The 21552-nt window shown below is 44.4% G+C and overlaps 2 protein-coding genes across 6 annotated transcripts in view; both read right to left on the bottom strand.

Moving 5' to 3' along the window:
• Positions 1–2884, bottom strand: part of large1 (LARGE xylosyl- and glucuronyltransferase 1) — a 28056-nt gene extending 25172 nt beyond the window's left edge. The window contains exon 1 of one of the 2 annotated variants that reach the window (XM_029160396.3): positions 2421–2884. The gene's annotated coding sequence lies outside the window, so the exon portion shown is untranslated. Of the gene's footprint in view, positions 1–1965; positions 2286–2420 lie in introns of those variants that run through there. The other variant, XM_041072130.2, reaches the window with a different exon arrangement.
• Positions 2885–7817: 4933 nt separating this feature from the next.
• On the bottom strand, positions 7818–19870 carry LOC114861298 (protein bicaudal D homolog 1-like). Of its 4 annotated transcripts, none has more exons than XM_029160357.3 (11): positions 19300–19870; positions 17739–17951; positions 16992–17147; positions 16571–16875; positions 15385–15559; positions 14493–15011; positions 14241–14419; positions 12804–13182; positions 12495–12689; positions 12011–12210; positions 7818–11594 (listed from the first exon to the last, which is right to left on the bottom strand). In XM_029160357.3, exons 1-11 carry the CDS (start codon positions 19516–19518, stop codon positions 10643–10645), a joined length of 3492 nt encoding a protein of 1163 aa, XP_029016190.1. In that variant the 5' UTR covers positions 19519–19870; the 3' UTR covers positions 7818–10642. The 4 variants fall into 4 exon arrangements, with proteins under 4 accessions (XP_029016190.1, XP_029016192.1, XP_029016191.1 ...); XM_029160359.2 differs by having other exon boundaries at positions 12059–12210; positions 19300–19869; XM_029160358.2 differs by having other exon boundaries at positions 16992–17144; positions 19300–19869.
• Between the last annotated feature and the right edge of the window lie 1682 nt (positions 19871–21552).

Genomic DNA, 21552 nt, shown 5'->3' with positions numbered 1-21552 from the left:
AAGCAGGTCCAAATGATTTTTCATGTACCAAAGAGCAGTGTGAACTCAATTCATCCTCAAAGGGTGCGTTTGGGAACATGCTGACTTGGTTCGACTTTACTTGGCAACAGGGAAAATTATAATGGCGCATTGTGTCCTCTCATGAACTCGACTTCACTGCAACACACATGACACACACAACACACTTATCAGGGATAATGTGAAGGTTTAAGACCCTGAGGTGAGACGTCGTGCCCATCAGAAACGCCAGCTCACATTTCCTGGACTCTTTTCCTTTACTGTCCATGAAGGAACGGATTTGCTCACCCAGCTCACCGCACCTCTGTTTGACGAGCCTGTCACTCTGGATGTATTTCATTATAGTTGTAGCCTTACTGGTGTTTCATATAAGCCATTTTATAAAAAAACATGGTCTTGCGGGACGCATATAACTGGACCAGATCTATCCCACAAGCCCAAGTTTGACACATACATGTATGTTGTAGAGATAAGCTTGATTTCCTGTATATACAATGGGCCCAAGATAAGGAAACCTAAAGACCATGAATGAAAACTGGAAAGCTGTACCTAACTGTAACAGCTGCTCAAACAGCTGCTCTAAATCCACATCTGCTGAAGTCCCCAAATGCACAGTGGAGGTAAACATATTATTCTTTAGATTGTGAAAAAAAACAAAACAATGCAAGTAAAGGTTTGACGAGGATGCTGACTGATTTTGTTTTATTTCTGTTGTTATAACACACGGCAGAAATAAAACCAAGTGAATGTGAGATCAGACTGGTAAATAATACACTAACAAAGGATGAGGTTATTGGGAAGTACTGGTATAACTGAAACCTGTGTTTTTTCGTTATCAAACCCTTATTCAAGGTGCTTATTGATTATCATTGTCTAGAAATATGAACTCCGTATGCAGCCATTATGAGTCCGCTCCCAATCTGTCCTTTTATCATAAAATGCAGCTGGCTTTAGTTCACAATGACACAGCTCATCTACACTGGTAACGATAGCAGCTGAAGACAACACAAACAATCACTGAATTATAAAATATTATCAATGAGCCCCTCGCCTATTCATAAACTAAAGTGCATGTTCTATTTTACACTCACACAGATACCTTGACATGTGCTGATATTATTTTTCAGGCCACTCCACTGCCCATTGTTCTGGTCATGCCTCACTGTTAAATTATATATTATAACTCATAACAGTTTAAACAGCCAGATGTGTAACTCCTGGATTTCAGCTGACTCTGGAAAGGTCAGAACATCCGCTTCATCCCTCATCAGACAATTGTTTCAAAGTCTTGCCTACAGTTGAGGGTCATTAACTTGATGAGAATTTAATAATGAGAATATCTCCCGTGATTACAGAGCGATGAGTGCATTACTTGAAATGTTGCCGTTTAATGCTGCCACCCCGAATTGGGAAATCAATGAAGCGGTGGCTGGAGCAGGCTTGTTTGCTATTCCACAGTACGTCCCTTAAGAGCAAGCCCTGACACCCATTAATGAAGACAAACAGACTTAATACTGATACACGGTACCTCGAGGGACAGGCTAGAATACTCTTAATTGTCTAAATCTGTACTCAAGGAAGAACGGGAGCAAAAGGGCGAGGTGGATGAGGAGGGAGAAAAAAGTGTGGAAAAACAGGAAGAACGAGAGGAAGCTGGGATATCGTGGACGTGCAGGTGTCTAACCTATCAAGTCAAAACGACATTAAATGTTAGAGGTTACGCCATTAATGGGGCGTTATGTGCAGTACTGGCCGCTTTCCTTTCAGATACAGATGACAAGGGGCGGATCATTTAATTAACTGATAGAGTCACATTCAGCTTAATTGTTCATTACTTGACCTCTGCCTGATGACGATCCGTTTGTTGCTTTCAAGTGCAGTAGTTTGTCAGGTTAACTGCAATCACTGGGTGTTCGTTCTCTATTACAGCACCGTGAACACACTCACCTCTGCTCATGAAACCGAACCGAACCGAACGCGAGTCCTGACCGCAGCGGCACCACCGCTAAGCACGGACCACAACCATGTGATCGACACTGGGAGAAACAGCAGCTGTGTCAGTGTCCAACTGTTGCCGCCTCCGCCTGGCGATCCTTGCGCTCACGAGCCGCACGCGCAACAACGGAGTCCCACTGGTTAGCATAAAGAAGACGACGCTCAACAGTCGCCGTTTATTCTCATTCAGGACGCAGTTCCACTTAGCGGACCCGCTGCTCACATTTGAACATTTGTGTGGTGCTCTCGATCAGCTGCGTGTGAATCAACACACACAAAAACACGCTTTATACTTGAGGCCTTAAGGCAACTGTAAGCCCAGGACTTATTTTTAATTAGGAGATGACACCGGTGGGGTGAAGCAGCCAGAAGGTCGCTGCGCTAGCCCGAACTGCGGATCCACTCACCTAATGCAAAAAGGCTCCAAACTGCGCTTTTTACGGCGTCCTGGTCAAACGGATCCACGGTAACGGGGGAACGCTGCCCCCGTGACAGACAGCCGTGTCTTCAGCTCAGTCGACGGGATGCTTATCCGGTGGGCAGCCTCAGCTGTCAGCCAGAGATAGCAGCTTACATGTCAGACAGCTTTGTGTGCGCCACCCGCAGCTCCAGTCTCCCCTCAGCCTCATTAATAGCGGCGGATTATTGCTGTGACACACAGCCGGGACCGTAGCGGCCTTCACAGCAGCAGCACGCAGACAACGCTTTCCAGCCACCGACGAGCCGGTAAACAGACCCTACGACTGTCCAGTGGGCTATTTATCACCTCCACGTAAGGGTCCGGTAGCGTCCAAATCCGGTTTGTGTGTGAGTTCTCGGCCTCGACACAGCAGCTCTTTCTTCCTGCCAAGCAGCCAGCGTCCAATCACTGCCCTGGCTACAGAGACAGGACGCAGCATAACAAGGACTGGATCCGCGGACTGGAGTCTGGATTGGATCACTGAGTCTCTGGACTGGGTCTGGATTGGATCACTGAGTCTCCGTACTGAGTCTGGATTGGATCACTGAATCTCCGGACTGAGTCGGGATTGGATCACTGAGTCTCCGGACTGAGTCTGGATTGGATCACTGAGTCTCCGGACTGGAGTCTGGAGTGAAGTCAGACCTGGACCGCTGGACTCGGATTTGAATCAGCTGCTTTCGTAATGATGCAGTACATACCAGTGAAGACACAGTTCGACCTTAGGCGAAAATTTTGGGTTATAGTAGTGCTTTCAGAAAATAATATAAGAAATAATAATAATGAAAAAAAATGATTAAAAAATATTATTTTAGGCAGAGGTTTGAACATAATCCAACCTTTGACACCTGGAGGCCACAGAGCAATGTGTCTGACAGACTGGGTTTAGTGTCTGGTCCCTTTTCATCCTCCCTTCAGTCACAGACTCTCTCTCGCTGTGTGAAGGAGAGATTCTGCAGACCTCTCTGCTGCAATCAGACTCTACAACAAGCACCGTTAATTAGCCCTCATCTATCCCTCAGTGAAGTTAATAGTGTTAACACTCAATAAACCAGTGCAATTAGAAGGTGCATTAATCAGGACACAAGCTGCTGATTCTTAAACCTAGAGTTATTATGTATTTATTAATATAGATTTTGCACACTGGCAGCTTAGATTTTCCTATTTTTTGCTCTTTGGTCACATTGGCCTTTACATATGCTACCTGCACTCTGCAGGTGGGAGCCTCGCTCAGCCTTTTGCTATTTCTTATATCTTTCCTCTTATTTATTTATTTTATATGTGATATGCATCTAGTTTTGGAAAAAAATTCTGGAAGTGTACTTGGACAATAAACTGGACTGGAACAAGAACTCCTCAGCTGTGAACAAGAAGGTTCAGAGCAGTAGGTACTTTCTGAAGGGGCTCAGGTCCCTTAACACAACTACAAAGGAGTTCAAACTCTGGTGTGTTCATAAAAGGAGGCCAGACCAACAGACAGAAGAGTGAGAACCCACATGCTCGACCCATACCACATGTTCACTCAAATACATTACACCCGAATCACGTTGATCAGTCGCTGGAGTTTTTTTCCGGGAAAATGTGACAAATATCACCAACAATGGACTCGCTTTGTTAACACACACTAGTTCAGTAAACCAGCAAACACAGCAAACTGTTAAAACTATATAAGGGAGTGTAGCAAACCCTACAACCACACCCACTGTTTGGTGCAGTGGTTATTGCATTATGCCCCTGATGCTTAGGTTGTAGGTTTGAATCTAAGCTCTAATGTGAAAAGCTGGAAAGAATTTAGCTTTTTATCAAATTCTAAGGGGGGGGGGGGCGCAAAATGTTTACTTCTTCCTGCAGGGGGGCGTAACAAAAAATAATTGAGAAGCACTGCTGCACACCAAGGGTAACATCAATGATGGCCCAACAAAGACAAATAGACTGAGGAGGTCTTAAATAGAGGGTATGGCAACAGGTGTAGGTGATCAGCACAATCAGACAGGGCACAGACAGGAAGCAGAACAGAAATGACATCACACCACAGACACAGACACCAGACAGGACGAGGACAACAGCACCTTCAAAAGGTGGAGGCCTGGACTGTCACATGTGAAGCGATGGGGGGCGATGGGAGAGGGATTCAAAAAGGTGCATAAAGGTGTAAATAACATATTAATCTCCGTTACACACGTGTACCAACATCTCTGATTTGTACAAAATGTAAGTTGTGATTCTAAAACAGCAAATACAGTCCAAAAGTATAATACACTGATCCCCTTCCATGAATATGAAATAACTATAGTGGGACGAATGTGAGCTTGGTCCTCTGTTTGTCCTTGTGTCCTCCATATTCCACACTTCATCAGTGCTGATGATATGACACTATATTTAATAAACATTCATTCCACACGGCTACTGCCTGACGGGCCACACGGCAGCTCATTAATTATCCAGATAGCAGATTGATGAGGACATCTATTACAGTGAAGACACTGTCTGTTTTCTGACTTATAGAGAAAATGCTGCCTTTAATGAACTCAATTTCCAATTTTAATTTGGTATAATTCTGTGTTTGTGGGCACTGGTATGTTACTTACTTGTAACATACATCATTCTTATTTCCACTGCATAATGATACACTTTGCGCCTACAATGTACAATGAAATTTGCACATACAGTAGTATCTAAATTTGCACAACCCATTGCAGGTGATTTACAGTATATGACTTTATCCCATAATGGGGACATATTGTGTTTGCAGCAGCAGGAGAGACAATAAACAAAAACTAATAAAAGAATAACAAAAGTTTTAATTAGATAAATGCTTTTTTTCCAAACATGGCCTGTAGCACGGCTGGCATAAAATCATTGACAACTATCTTCATCTTCCTCCTGCTAAGATAAGATAAGATAAGAAAAACCTTTAATAGTATGGAAATGGCTTACATAACAGCAAAGTACGGAGCAGAGTTGTTGGCGCACTACAGTACAGAGGTAGAGTATAAGCTCATTGGAAAGTGTTTAAATATAAATCTTGTACCGGTTTGCACAAATGTTGCACAGAAAAGTTGTTCCACGTTGTGTAAATATAAAATAGAAATAATAATAATGCATGGAGTTTGCACAAATAATGAACAGACTACAACCTCTAATGGACTGGTACCAAGGCGCAAAGTCACGAGAGAGACAAATTTATTCAAAATCATTAACTGCTATTAATAAGGGCAGACAAGTCAAACTTAAGGCGCTTCAACTGCAGGGCAACAAATAAAAGAAAACTAGAAAGAAAGCCACTGCTGGGCAAGCTGAAGGAAACTAGGACTTAAATGTTAAACTCAGAGTACAGTAACTAAGAGCATGGCAGCAGGTTCAAGGAAGTAGCAGGCTTCAACCGCTTGCTGGGGGAAAACTAGAAGAAAAGGATCAGGAGGGAGAGACAGTATGTGTGACACACCAGCAACTTGAGCGTTTCTAAGGTGAGGTCTAAATACTCTGAGCAAATTGACCAAAACATAAAACCTGGTGCCAGCCCATAAACAGTGAACACAAAAGAGAACGCCACCCCCAGCCCCTCCTAGGGGGCAAAGACTAGGAGTTGCTACAGCAACCCTAAACTTAAAATAGCAAAAAATAGAAATGAACAAACATGCAGTAAAAGACAATAGAAACATAACAACCGGAAATAATGGGGAAGAGAAAGACACATTCCATGGCCCGAATCCTCAGGCCACTGAGAAGACCAGTTGAAAAAAAACAAACAGACCAAGTTCTTTAGTGACACCTGGTGGGAGACTGGGGAAAGCAAAGACCCCAGGTGTCACAAAACAACTAACGTCGTCTTTACTGTCAGAATTGAACAGCCTAAGAATTACTTTGTCACTCTGCCATTGTTATCGCTCTTAATGGTTCAGTACCTCACCCATAACTGTGATGTCGTCCGACGGAATTCTCGGCTATCTTTACTTGATTGTTACAAAGCTTAAGTGCAGCAGCTCGATTTCCTTTTTTGACAGCCAGCTTGATTGCCTTTAACTTGACACCTGCTCCGTATGCATTTCTTTGTGTCTTTTCCATGATGAGGGTGCGTGCACACACACATCACAAGGACTGATTTGAAGAATTTAGTGTAAATGTATTTGATGTATTCAGTTTCATTGGCCCATTGTGACCTGTTTGGCAATTGCATTGGTCTGACAAGTCTAATCATATTTATAAATGTATAAATTAGCCGCATCATTGTTTCAGTTGTAGGATTCAAGGTGTGAAAAAAGTTGTGGCAAATAATATCCGCAGCCTCAAGTCTCAAATCAGACAGCTTCTGTCTGGCTGTGGTTGGTGAAAGAATAATGCTTCCTGTGCATTGTTTATTTATTTTGTTTATTTATTAAATAAACAAATTGATATTAATTATAGTTTCCACTGAGCGTATTCAATACTGCGTTCTTTTACACTTGTGGCAGTACAAAATACCATGTTGCAAAACCATGACACCATAAGCACTCTATATTGGAGTATAGAGTGGAGTATGGCTTTTAAACAATTTTTATGTAATGGGAGTTTTAAAAATGCCCAAAAAGTATTTCTATCTCTTTGATGATCATTTTGTTCAAAGCAAATTCTTAAGTATGTAGTTTAAAACTATTAGGCTTCACTAAAAATTGGACCCAAAGGTACAGCACAAATTGGTCGGAAGCAAGTGGAGCTTTAATCTCGATAGTTCTAAAACGACAGGCAGTAGAAATGATCAGGCCGGCGGGGGTGAAAACACACAAAAACAAAAACAAGCAGGGCACCAACAAGGATGAGGCAGGAGGAAAATCAGATCAAGCAAGGTCAAAGACACAAAAAAACAAGTTTTCCACTGGAATGCTGACTGACAACTTATATTATATTATATTATATTATATTATATTATATTATATTATATTATATTATATTATATTATATTATATTATATTATATTATATTATATTATATTATATTTATTATCTATAAAAGGCTGGAGCTGCTCCTAGCTCCCAGCAAGACACTAGACAACACTGGACAATTCCTGTTCAAATTGACTTTGTTCCTCACTATGGTTGACGGTTGTTCCTGTTCTTACGATCCTCAAGTCTTAGTCCACATTAAGCTTTGTGATAAACACTCTAATTTTTATTATCTTTGTGGGTGTCATTCATGGCCTCCCAACCACTGCTATCAGATCAAATACCATCTAGCTAATATTTATTGCAGAGATTATTATTTTCTTTTTATTCTATAATTCTTTCTCAGTATGTAGAGTAATTTCTCTCAGTATGTCTTGTAAATCAATGTGTGAAAATAATACAATACAACATAGGTAAACACCTCATTATGAAAACAATCAAAAGCTTTAATAATGTGACCCATAACAAATGTTCAGGCAGAAAAAGAATAAACCAACCAGAAGTAGAGCCAAGCTGACTAAGCAGTCAGCTTTAACCGTGTGTGTCCCACAGGACAGTCCAGAACAAAGTCCAAACACTTCTTGTGAAGCAGCATCAGTGAATGTGATATTCCAGCAGGTGGACATGGGGCAGAACACCACAGCTGATGTCATGTTGCCTCTCTTTGGTTCAGACCCATAATTATGACATTTAGCAGTGGAGATGTTTCTATGTGTGTCTGGACAGAGTGGAGATATGGTGCTGGGTTTACCTTCTGCCAACATCCACTAAAGCAGCACTGCTACTTGGTGACTACAGCAAAAATAAAATGTGTCAGGTTCCTGTTAAGACCATAATCACTGTACCTGAGGTGCAGAGCAATGCTACCAAGAAATAGCATGTTGTGAATTGACTGTATTTATTTCAACCAAAACTGCAGTCAAGCTGTGAATCAGGAAGGGAACGTTCCATGTATCCGCACATTTGTGACTCTTGAGTTTCAGGCTGCTGCTCCACCCCAGGTTTGTTCACACGTTAGATCAGGAAATGCGCAAATTCAGAGATTCTTACACAAGAAAATATTAAAATTATTAAAAATGTGCAGAAAATACATCTATAACACAGATCAGTGGACTTATCTTACCACTATGTACTGTATGGGATGACTGAAGGTGTAGTCATGTTAACTGGGCTTATTTCCAGTTAACATGACTCTTCATGAATTGTCACAGACATACAGAGCTGAACGGGATGTGTCAAGATCAGGATGAAGTTTTTAAAACAGCCAATCAGATTGTAAAAGGTGCCTGTCAAATGAGGTGTTGCCCCATGTTGCATATTGAAAAGTGCATCTCTTATAGTATTAGATACAGGATCAATAGGAAAAGAGAACAGAAGAACAGCATGAAGGACAAAAGTCTGACACTGTGACAAAAACAAAGTGACATAGTGAACTTGCAGAGTCATAAGCCAGGAAGAAATACACAAAACACAGTGTCACGAAAACATTTGTTTCCAGACAGTCCAGGCACAGTGAAGGCACACACACACACACACAGACACACACAGGAAACCTGGTGGCATGTGCTAAAGTGGTACTGTCTCAAACTGATCAGAGGTTAAAGGTACATGATAAAGACGCAACATCAACTCTATACAATAAGAATGTGTTGGTGGAGTAAATGTTGATAGGTCATGATTCTAAACCAGGGGTGTCCAACCCTGGTCCTCGAGAGCTGCTGCCTTGCTAGTTTTCCAACTCTCCCTGTCAGTTAGCTGCTGATTGACTGAACACATCTAGTCAAGGTGATCAGTATTAGCGGGTTCAGGGAGAGTTGGACAATCAGCAGGACAGTGGCCCGTGAGGGGTTTGGACACCCCTGTTCTGAACTATACAGTTCAGTTACTAATATGCTAGAGTTGTAGGATGCAAAGACATTAGTGAACTTCATGGTGTATGTTCTACATTACAGCGACCAACCAACACACTTCTCCTGCTGTTCCTTCTTGAAGCTTTAAGTTTACACTGTTCTTTTTGGTTTGGACCAGCGTCCTCTTTACTGCAGGTCCAGTGTACTCCCCAAAATGATGCCAGGATGTTTACAGTAATTCAAGTTTGGTTTACAGATTGTGGGTTAAATGTATGTTTTCAACTTCCCTGAGTTTAGTGCAGTGTCGTGAAAGTGTACGGTGGCCTCAGAAAGGTTGATATTGCATCAGTCTATGTGAACTCAGCCATGATGGAGTTGGGTCTGTCCAGCTTGATGTAATCTACCGTACCTGTGTGGTGCATCCACAATTCACCACTGTCTATTGGCCAAACTTGGCTCATTTGAAGTGTGTGTATAAGAATAGAGCCAGTAAATGATGCGGTTAGTGGAATGGGCTCTTTGAACCTTTTGAATTAATTCTGTTTATTATTATTATTATCATTGAGAAATCTGTAATTGCCATCATCCTTAAGTGGCTTGGTAGCTAAGCACGTAGGGGTGTGTCCTTGAGCAAGACACTTCACACTAGCTCCCCGGGCGCCGCACCATGGCTGCCCACTGCTCCCCCAGGTGATGGGACTAATGCAGAGGTAAATTTCCAAACGGTAGGATCTAAATGTGTAATTCAGTCATATTCCATGTCTGAGTCCTCTCTTCCTCATATCTGCAGCACCTTCTCTACACCTTGCAGTGTGCTGAGTACATGGATATATATACGAACAAAGCGCTGGGTGATGCTAGAGGTGGACAAACTGCTAGGGATGACAATGGTAACATCCATCTGAATCAAGTCAAGGAGTCAGTGTGGTTTAAACAGAGTATTAGCCGGAGAATACAGTCCTTCAGCACTCACCTCGCTTCCTCGCTGCCTGCGGGTGTAAATGCAACTTTCTTCCTTCCATCATACTCAACCCCAAGTACTTTGTCATGGTGATTGCTGAATTGACAGATACATGGTTTGCAGTATTGGTTAATGCACTGCTACTGTTTAAACCACTGAACATAGGAAAGGTCTCCTTTAACGCCCACCTGTGGACCAATCAGCAGTCTCCACAGAACAGGAAGGCCGGCTGCATGTGCTCCTCGTGTCAAATCCCTGAGCAAAGTCAGTGAACATTCAAAACCCATTTGTCAAGGCTTAGGCACAGAAAACAGACAATAGTTGTGTTGTCCTCTTTGTGATGAAGAGAGAGAGAGCGTAAAAGCTGCAGTTCCAGTTCCAATAAGGAGCACATTGGAAAAGTCAAAAAGAGGCTAAAGTGAAGCATCTACAGTGTGGGTCAGTGCCAAGGCCGGTAAGAACTGGAGTATCTGGGGTAGAGGGGAGTATAGTGGGAGGAGTGGCTGTAGGAGGTGGAGGAAGTGAAAGCAGGAGACGAGCTGTAGTGGGAAGATGAATAGTTATGGGAGGAGGAATAAGGAGAGTATGAGTAAGGAGTGTAAAAGACAGACGAGTGAGTCAGGCCAGAAATAGGCCGAGTTCTGGCTGAGGGGCTCCATGTAGACCGTCTGAGCCCCAGCACAGGGGACCTGTATGGTGAGGAGGGAGCAGAGTCTGGCTGGCTGGGCCTGGCCATGGTTGTAGTTGGGGAGGAGGTGCGAATGTCTGGAGGGTAGTGTCTGGAGAGGCCATGGCCGCGAGCCAGCGCAGGGGAGATGTTGACATTGAAACTGTCGACCACAAATGTTTGAACCCCCAGCGTCCACTGGGAGTGAGCCAGGCTAAGAGGGCTGGAGGGCTGTGTCACTGCCGAGGGGGAGGAAGGCGCTTCCAGAGATGGGGGACAGTCTGTCACCGAAGGGTCAGCAAACGAGGTAACTGTGGCTAATGATGAACTGCAAGGGGATAAGTTTGAGGTGGGCGAGCTGACCTCAGCAGCAGCTCCACCGACCACAGACGGACTCAGAGGTTTGATGGGCTCATCAAGAAGAACTGCTGTAGGGCTAGTAAGGCCAGAAGGATGGAGGGTGCCAGGGGCCGTAGAAGAACTGGAGCCTGCGGCTGCAGCTGAAGGGCTCACTTTGCGGGTGCTGGTCTTCCCACGGCTCAGCCTGCACCCATGACTGCGCTGGGTCTGCTCCTGGTCAAAGGCCAAATCCTCCAGCCGCTGGGTGAGCGCCAGTTTCTGCTGGATGGCCATCCGCAGGAGAGAGTTCAGAGTCTTCTTCTCGTCCTCTGCTGCAGCCAGCTGCCTCTGCATCTCATCCAGCTGGGTCATGTACTCGTCACACCTGAGGAGAGAATATGTGTGACTGACTGAAACTGTTTACCCAAGACATTTAAAGCTCAACACAATAAATCAAAGTGTAAAATGACACTAATTGACACTAGCACTCTGTGTTACGGTCAATCTAAAATGATGCTTCACTTCTGATTAGGGTTCGGTACCTAAACCTGGTTTCAAATAAGATCCAAATTGGAAAGGAGCAAAAAGAAATAGCTGAGAAAATCATCTTACTGATGAGTTTTACATAGTAACTTCTTGTATCAGCTTCAACACACACACACACACACACACACACACACACACACACACACACACACACACACACACACACACACACACACACACACACACTCGACGACTCGACTCGACTCGACTCATTGATTAATTGATTAGTTTGTATGAGTGTTTTACATTGCTTACCATCCTCCCATTAAAGTCCATGTGTGTATTGTGTATATGCGTCCTGACCTGGTGGCAAACATGGCTCGCAGGGAGGAGAAAGTAGCAGCATCCTCCTTCAGGGCCTTGAGCTCATTCCTCAGCTTCGTCATGGTGTCAGTCACCATGGATTTCTCTGCCTCGTACTTACTCTTCAGGTTGGTCAGCGCCACCTCTGCCGTCTGGATGAACACACATACATGTATCATGTACCTGCTGAAGTCGGACGTGGACTTCAAATAGTCAAAAAGTAGCTTTCTATTTGTGCCACATCCAGTTTTGTTTTGTTTTTTTTGGGGGGGGGGCAGCCTCCTCTAGAATAATATTAAAACTTAGGAGGAGTCGGAAAGCTTAACTGACTTGAATCACTTGAATCACTCACTGTGATGCAAGCCATTAATAGGAATCATTGTCTAACATTACAGGTATTGTCCTGCATCACTTGCATCCTTTTGCGCCCTCCCACCTGTTTGTTGGCCTTGAGCACCAGTCTGAGTGTGGTTATCTGCTCTCTCTTAGTACTGAGAAGGGACTTGAGCTTCAGGATTTCCTCCATGCAGCTCTCCTTGTCCTTGTCCAGCAGAGGGCCCAGCTCCCTGGCTGCAGCTCTCTGTCTGGACAACTGCAAAGATCTGTCCACTGCTCGCTGCAGGTGCTTCACCTAAAGGGCGTGGAGATAGAGGAGTGGGAAAGCAGCTAAAGAACAACAGGAATGTGCTGAAGAGAGGTGAATGGTAACACAGGGCAGAAGAAAATCCTTTGTCTTGTGTTCTACCTGGTCTCTAATGATAGCATTGAGGTTGTAGAGGTTCAGGGGTTCCCTGCGCAGCTCGCCACCTGGCTCAAGGGAAGGTGATGATGACGACGACGAGGATGAAGAGGCACTGATGCTGGGTGAGCGCGTTGGAGGTGTGCAGGGCTCCGATGGATCCTGGGGGCCCTGCCTGTCCCCCTCTTTGTGCTCCCCTCGAACGTCCCGAGGTAGAGGCTCTTTGGATGGAGACTCTGACGGGCTCCACGAGTCCCCGGGTGTCGAGGTTGTCGAAACCACGGCAGCCAGCCGCCGAGCGAGGCGTGGTGTGAGGAGAACCTTGGTGTTGTCTAAAGACATGGCTTTGATAGTGGCACTGAGTCCCCTGAGCCCTCGGCCTTGTCTAGAAGAACAATCAGTCTTATGTTGGTTCGGTTAAAAGACACAGACCTGCCTGCTACCAGCATGTATAGTGATGATTAAGTTATTAAGTTGACCTAATGGAATTTACAGTACCCTTTGAGCAGAGTACTTTAATGGTCAGGGGCTACATCTAGTCAGTATTACCATTACTATAAAACTACTACTAGTAGAAAAAACTGTACTATTAAAAACCTGTTATTCTTGGTCCAGAAGTGCTTGATGAGGAGGTTGACTCTAACAACAACCACATTTCTTTAGGAGTATGACTCAAACATTGAACATTTGAAGCAGCTGGTAGGAGCATTGAGTGAACAGTGAGTGATGCTAAAGTTTATCACAGTCGGGTCCATCGCATCTTGGTTGTTTTATGTCACATCCAAGTCCAAATATTTGATCTTTTTAGGGATCATTTTATCTCTAGCTGATATAACTTAATGCCACCAGGGGGCACTCCGGTTTTGTTTTGGTCTGGTATCTTCTTGGTTTGTTGTTTTGTGATGTAATTTTCCCTCTCCCTGTAATCAGTGTATTTAAATACCTTGTTTGTATTCACTGGTTGCCGATTCTATGTCTTTTCTTACATGTTTGGTTTGTGTAGTCTTGATCCTTGTCAACCTGCTTTACCAGTCATTGTTTCTAATATGCCTGTTGCCTGCTTACGCAGTGACGTTTGCTTCATTTTATCCAGTTACCAGATTGTGTTATTTGCTTATCCTGCATGTGCAGCGTTTATAGTTTTACTTTGTGTGTTTATTCATCAAATCTTTGATTGTAAGTGCTGCCTACAGATCATTGCATTTGGGTCCTCCCTCTGGTTCTACCTCCTATTTCATCAACCCTCACATTCAGGATCCATCTTCCACCAGCTCTCCATATGTACTGTTAATCTCCTTTTTGTGTGTTTCATGTACTTTGAGGAAACTTTTCATAACTTGAGTAAAGTAAACACAAACTTCCTGAAAAACAGAACCTCTGTTCCTTCATTGTAAAACAGGCCATAACTACTATAAACTGGAAGTGATGCTGTGTGTGTCAGACCTATAGTAATCCAGCATGACCCGGTTGGGCGTCTCATTGTTGCACAGGCAGACATGATGGTAGAGTTGGGCCAGCTCCTCACTCAGTGTCACCAGCTCGTCCTGAGCTGCGTTCAGGGCCCCTTGGCTCTCACTTGCTGCTGACTGAGCGGCCTGCAGCTCCAGCTCCAGACTAGTAATCTGTGACAAGTGAAGGACTTAGTTATTATCCTCTCTGACCGTCACTCTGTTTAAGCAGACACTGTTACCTTACCTTCTCACGTTCTTCTTTGCAGCTCTTCTGCAAAGTGGCCACCTGCCTCTCCAGCTTCTGAAGCTCCCCACTTCGTCCAGGCTTCAGCTCTGCAGCTCCCTCCCCACGCTGAGCCAGCCTGTCACGGAGGGCTTTGACCTCTGCTTTTAGCTGTGCCACCTCAGTGACAGCTACGCGGTACTTGCACTGGAGGATCTCCAAACCTGGCGTTTGGTATGAAAACAGCTGGCTCTTCTTAAGCGTCTCACTTCTCTCTCTGTCAGGTTCTCGCACTTCCTCAGCCTCATCCTCATCTCTGTATGGATCTTTAGGGGCCTGAGGGCTGGGTTCAGCAGAGGGGACGGTGCAGAGTTCGTCCCCATTGATGTGGGCCCGTCCATGCAGGTGGTGAAGGGCACTGAACTTCTGGCTAAGACTGCGGTTCTTTTCATGTTGCTCAGTTAGAGCCCCCTGGGTGTGTTGGAGCTGAGCCTGGGATTCCTGCAAGCTGCTCATCAAAGCTGCTTTCTCACATTCAACCTGAGGAACACACAATATGTAGACATCACATTCTGCAGCTTCACTGTAGCCTCTAGAACCACCAGTAGAGCAGCTCTGAGAGCGAAGCATGAGGAGCTATGAAGGAAGACAAGATGGAGCTTATTATTAAGAGCTTTAGAAGTGAAGAGATGTAGAGAAGCTGATGGAGAAGAAGTCAGAGCATTTACAATGGACTACTGGCTTCCTTTCCTTTGATCACTGAGCAAGATTGAATGGTTTTATGATCCTTTACAGAAGGTTGAAGGGAAACACTGTCTCTACTGATAATTAAAACTAGATTTAAAGCCTAGACGCCACACGCCCCAGGTTCTACCTAAATGTTCGAGTTGAGTGTGATCAAGTGCAGACTCACTGTGACGATCTGCTGCCTAAGCTTGTAGATCTCTGTGAGGTTCATTTCACTGTGAAGGTCTGATGTCATCAGCCCTTCAGCTCTTTGACCAGTCGCTCTGCACTCTCCGTTAGGCCTGGGCACCGACACTGCCGATGGACCTGCTCCTGCTCCTGCAGGGACGTGTCCATTGTACCTGCCACGAAACACAGAACCTTTACTCTCAATCAGTACTGCAAGCAAAGAAATATGACTACAGGGTGTCAGGACAGGGTGTTAGTGTGTGTTGTCACCAAGAAAACTGGACCATTTCAGATTAAAAACCTTCTTTAGAACCTTCTGTCAGTCTAAGCGTCGACTGTGAGATTAAAAGCAGCCTTTAGTGTTACACTGAAACAACTGGACTTTTACTAATAGCGCTCTGGACAAACAACATGGACTTTGGCCACAAGATGCCGCCAACTGACTGATTTCTAAAAGTCTGGCAGGTTTACAATCAAAACAAAGCCCAGACTGACAAACAGGACGAGGAGCCGAGAGAATGACCCACAAATACCTACAAAGATCCACAAACCTTCAACTCTTAACAAAGACAAGGAATAAATAAAATAAGAAGGAATAAAAGGAATGAAGAAATGAGGAATAAAACAAAACATGGAAATGTAACCCAAAATAATACATGGTGAGTTCAATATTAAATATAAATATTATTTTAAAGTGAGCAAAAGAAGAAACATGATGCTGTCCATTCAACACCTGAAGCAATCACATCTTATCCGTCTGCTGAATCACTGAGCAGAACATTTAATCTTGTCTGACTTCCTGTTTTGTGATTCCAGCTTCCTGATTATCATCTTACTCCTACTGCTCATTTCTCCTCTCTGATGCCTCTGATCGCTTGGTTCCTTTACTTCATACATTCAGAGCATACATAAAGACTCGTCCAGTATAAGTGATGATGTGAAGCACAGTAAGAAAGCAAGAACTTGATTAGGTAGTGTGTTAGTCACAGTATGTGATACGGCTTAAGCTAAAGCTAGTTCCTTAAATAGATACAAAGCTAGATACAAGCCAACACATCTATGATCAGACAAAAATGAAATAAAACTTTTGGCAAAGAACTAAAAGGGTTGTTGCCTTAGATTTGAACATGGAGTTTATCGACTAGCCACGTGTAGGTTACAGTATGAACATCGTCACTGCTCACCTCGTCGCGTCTTCTGCGCTGGGGGAGAGCAGAGTGGTGGGCGTGGCCGTGCCGCTGGGCGGGGCCGAGCTGAAAACCAGGTGGGCGCTGCCGGTGTAGGCCACGTCACACATGCTCAGGTGGTGGACCAGCTCCCTGCGCAGGTGGCTTTTCTGCTCACGCTCGCTCTTCAAAGACTCCAGCGCTTCCTCCAACTGAACCTCAGCCATGTCCTTTAAGCGCAGCGTGTCCTGCAGCTGGCTGCTCAGCAGCTCTGTCTTCTCCTCTAGAACCTGGATCTCATGCTTCAGGCCTTCATACTCCACCTGGACCATGGGAGGACAACAGCTTTCAAAGCATCATTATACAAAGATAAAAAGACAAAATATCAAGAGAGTGAGAACACAAATTTACTAGTAAAAGTCCACTAAAGGTTCTGTACCTGGTTCTGCTTCAGCGTTGACACCAGCTTCTGCAGAGAGATGTTCTCCTCCTCCAGCTCGGTGTAATCCTGGAGCAACCGCGACTCTCGAAACTTGTATTCCCTGGTCTCCTCTCCCATCCGGCTGTGCTGCAGCTCTAACATCTCATTACTCTGCTGAACGGAACCAGAAAGAGGAAAAAAGTCATAGCAGCATCTAAATAGACCCAGTGTGTTGTCTATTAATCTGCTGGAGTCATTATTGAATACAAGTAACCCACATGCTTGTGTTTCTTCATATAATTAACATCATGAACACTCACACTGTACAAATACTCCAGCAAACAAATCAAGTCTCACAAATAATGTTTTATAAATGGAAACATGTAAATGTCGCTGAAATAGGAGTGAAAGAATAGTCATAGAGTGGTTCCACAGGAGATCACTCAGACAGATGATCCGGTTCTGGTGGCTTAGTTGGTAGAGCTGGGGGTCCCAGGTTCAAGCCCACCAGAGCACCAATGTGTTCTCAAGTAAGACACTTCCCACTAGCTCCCCGGGTGCTGCACTTTGGCAGCTCACTGCTACCCTCAGGGGATAGGTAAAAATGCAGACAGTAATTTCCCCAATGTGGGATCAAAGTTTAATTATTATTATCTACTTCACACAACGTTGGGCTGATCACTTGTTTTCAATACACATCCAGCAAACATCATCTGAAGGAAACCTTCAGACCCCCCAAATAGAACGAGAAGCTTACTACTGTACCTCCCTGAGCTCCTGCAGCACGCTGCTCAGATGCTCATTGTCGGCCTGGGTGCTGGAGGCCACGGCCCGGCTCTGCTTCAGCTCCGACTGGAGCTCCAGGAGACGGCCCACGTAGTAGGCCTCCTTTGTGGCAGACTCCTGCAGCAGCGTCTCCTCGTTGGTCTCCCCATCCGCTGCCACCTTACGCTGGGTGGAGTAGGCCTGGCCAAACGCCTGTAGAGGTAAAGTCAGCTTAAGCCCCACTAGATCCTGTTTTAGCAGTCATATCCCAGACCCACAATTCTTTCATTTTGAAGCACGGTGACACTCAAGGACCTTCATCACTTCTGGGTAAAACCAATATGTGAATAGTCGTGTTTCTGCATGAGAGTAGCGCTGCGACAGGCTCCAGCATTTCAGCAAAAAGCAGTAGTAAGTGTTCATGGACTCATTATCAGTGTCAGAATTATCTCAATAATGAGCTTCCATGTCACATCGCTGTCATGCCTGGCCAGAGGAACATACACTTGAACAGCTCGACAACCATAAAGTTCCTCTGGCCCACATCTGGATGCCAGGGTGGCACAAAGTGAACCGCACCCAGCAGCGTTCATCTCATCATTCCTTGTGTGAAATCCAGAATTTAGAAAACGTTAAAAGAACAAGAAGGTAGAAGGTTGGTGGTGGCTACAAAAGAAGAAGAAGCATGCTAATGCTTTATAGCAGTTTTCTTACAGAGGTCCACAACTTTTCACCTGTTTAACGGACTGCAAAGCGACAATGTGATGCTTCATTAATATATATATATATTGGTCTTCACTCTGTATAAATGCTTTGAGTCAACACTGTCACTGGTGATCAACCATTCCAACAAAGCCAGCTGCTGCCGTTACTCTGCTTTTTGCACTGCACGTATGAGACGTCATGACATCATACATTCAATGAATAATTCACCCAATCCCTCGTCTCAGTAAACATGTGTGCTCCCATTTCTCAGACATTCAGACTTCTGAGAATGTCGCCCATTCATAACTAATAGCGAGTTCGTCACACAGTGTGCAGAACTGAATGTTAGACACCACTGCATCAAACGATCACAGGGACACAGCAGCCTCTGTGAAACAAACAGCTGTAATCAAATCTATGCTACAGTATGTCCTGCCAGAACATGGGACCACTTCACCCTGTTCTACACAGACAGTGGCTCCTGTGGAACCAGTTCCAGCTGGGAAGCCAGGAAACTGGTATTACTTCATTACTGGTATAAAACCAGTTCTTGGCTCTTAGCAAAGGAGCAACAACTCCTTAATTGTAATTATGAAGTATTTCGGTTTAATACAATGACTTTTCATTTTGTCATCTCTCTATGGCGACGTCAGATTCTCCTCGGTAATAGAACAAAGTAGAAACCCAAAGCATAAAGTTTCTACTGGTATCGAACTGTCACCTTCTATCTTCCAGAAGTTACTGAACGCATCGTCTTAGTAGCGAAGCGTTTTAAGACTTGAATAAGTCCATGAGCCGCTTCCAGGTGGAACGAAGCAGCTGTTGTGTGTAACACTTTACTCGTGGAGGAGCCCACCTCCTGCAGCTGCTCCAGCTCCAGCCTCAGCGTCTCCTGCTCGGCCTCCAGCTCGGCGTACTGCTGCTTCAGGCTCTGGTTCTCCTCCAGAACCACCAGTCCACACTCCGCCGCCCGGATCTTCTCGCGCGTGGCCTCCGCCAGCTCGCGGCTGAGGCGCTCCGCCTCGACGCGGTACTCCTCCGCCGTGTCTCCGCATCCTGCTCCGCCCGCGGCCATCGCCCCGGCCCCCCCTCTCCTCTGGTCGAGCAGGGAGAAACAGCTGAGCTAGACAGCGCAGCCGAAGCGCCAGAGCTCCGAGGAATCAAAGCTCTGCTCCAAGAAATGTCCGCAAACCGACGCAGGAAATGATGCGGCCCGTCATCGTCCTCAGCCTCAGCCCTTCCCCTCCCTCTGCTCTTCTTTCTGCTTATTCACCGGCATCAGGACGCCATCTCTGCCCGCACCCGACTAGCAAGGCACACTCCCAGCTCCGAAGCATCCTGCTGCAGACTGGCTACTTCATCGTCGGACGCAGGATGCGCCCTCTACAGATGCACCACAGCAAATCAGCGCGTCTGTTGTTGATTATCACAGACTGGCCGCACTCCTTTGTTTCTTTAGGTGTAACAGGTGTGTTAATAACATAAAAATGTAAATGTAACCTTAAATTTTATCTTTATAATTATTCTGTTTGGTTTTGTTGATTATGTATATATGTTACATAGGGTTTTATTTTGAAAGAACATTTCTTTGCTTTTTCTGTTGTGTGTGTTGTGTCCTCTGGCTAAAAGCCTCCATGAATGGAGTGGAATGGCTTTTTATTTAAAAGTTATTATGAAAGCTAAAGTCTAAGACTTATTCTTTACAAATCAGAATGGTGGCGATTGCACCACAGAGACATTTTACCCTTTGATTTGGACTTAATTTAGAGCTCTATTTCTCAACAATATGTATTAGGTGCAGTCAAGTGCTTGTCAGTTGTAGAGCTATTCTTTACAAATAAGAATGCTGGTGGTTCAGAAGTATTGAAGACGATGTGAGATGAGGAAATTTCCATTAACTTTTCTTTGAAAAATGTAAATCAAGCAAGTTTTGTGAAAATTCCTTTCTACATGGTCTTAAAAGACTTTACAGATATAACTGTCCCTGGGTGGGCTTGAACCACCAGCCTTCCTGTTAACAGCTGAAAACGCTGACCTATTGCAGAACAGAGACAATTTACCCTTTGATTTGGACTTTATTTAGAACACTAATTTTCAACAATATGTATTAGGAGCAGTCAAGTGCTTGTCAGTTGTAAAGCTATTCTTTACAAGTCTGAATGCTGGTGGTTCAGAAGTATTGAAGACGATGTGGGATGAGGAAGATTCCAATAACTTTTCTTCGAAAAAAGAAAATCAAGCGGGTTTGGTGAAAAATCCTCTCTATATGGTCTCAAAAGACTTTTCAGATATTAAATGTCCCTGGGTGGGCTTGAACCACCTGCCTTCCGGTTAACAGGCGAATGTGCTGACCTACTGTTTCGCAGAGACATTTTACCCTTTTATTTCAGACTTCATTCAGAACACTATTTCTCAACAATATGTATTAGGTGCAGTCAAGTGCTTGTCAGTTGTAGAACTATTCTTTACAAGTCTGAATGCTGGTGGTTCAGATGTTTTGAAGGCGATGTGGGATGAGAAAATTTCCATTAACTTTTCTTTGAAAAATGAAAATCAAGCGGGTTGGTGAAAAATCTATCTATCATGGTCTCAGAAGACTTTTACAGACATTAAACGTCCCTTGGTGGGCTTGAAACCACCAGCCTTCCAGTTAACAGCCGAATGTGCTGACCTACTTGCTTTCACAGAGACATTTATAGCCTTTGTTTGGCACTTCATTCAGAACGACTATTTCTCAACAACTATGTATTACGGTGCAGTCAAGTGCTTGTCAGTTGTAGAGCTATTCTTTACAAGTCCGAATGCTGGTGGTTCAGAAGTATTGAAGGCGATGTGGGATGAAGAAATTTCCATTAACTTTTCTTTGAAAAATGAAAATCAAGGGGGTTTGGTGAAAAATCCTATCTACATGGTCTCAAAAGACTTTACAGACATTAAATGTCCCTGGGTGGGCTTGAACCACCAGCCTTCCTGTTAACAGCCGAACACGCTGACCTATTGCGCCACAGAGACATTTATACATTTCTTTGGCACTTCATTTAAAAGACTACTTCTCAACAGCAGGCATACAGCGCAGTCAAGTGCTTGTCAGTTGTAGAGCTATTCTTTA

This window comes from Betta splendens, chromosome 9, assembly GCF_900634795.4.
Source record: "Betta splendens chromosome 9, fBetSpl5.4, whole genome shotgun sequence".
In the NCBI taxonomy this organism is placed as follows: domain Eukaryota; kingdom Metazoa; phylum Chordata; class Actinopteri; order Anabantiformes; family Osphronemidae; genus Betta; species Betta splendens.
The sequence above is the reverse complement of the archived record's forward strand: the minus strand, read 5'-3'. Positions and strand labels throughout refer to the sequence as shown.

Excerpts from the sequence above, each read along its gene's own strand:
- LOC114861298 (XM_029160357.3), bottom strand. The coding sequence starts at position 19,518 with ATGGCCGCGGGCGGAGCAGGATGCGGAGACACGGCGGAGGAGTACCGC. Across the intron at positions 17,952-19,299 it reads AGCTGGAGCAGCTGCAGGAG|GCGTTTGGCCAGGCCTACTC; the intron begins GTGGGCTCCTCC and ends TTACCTCTACAG. Across the intron at positions 14,420-14,492 it reads GCAAAGAAGAACGTGAGAAG|ATTACTAGTCTGGAGCTGGA; the intron begins GTAAGGTAACAG and ends CACTTGTCACAG.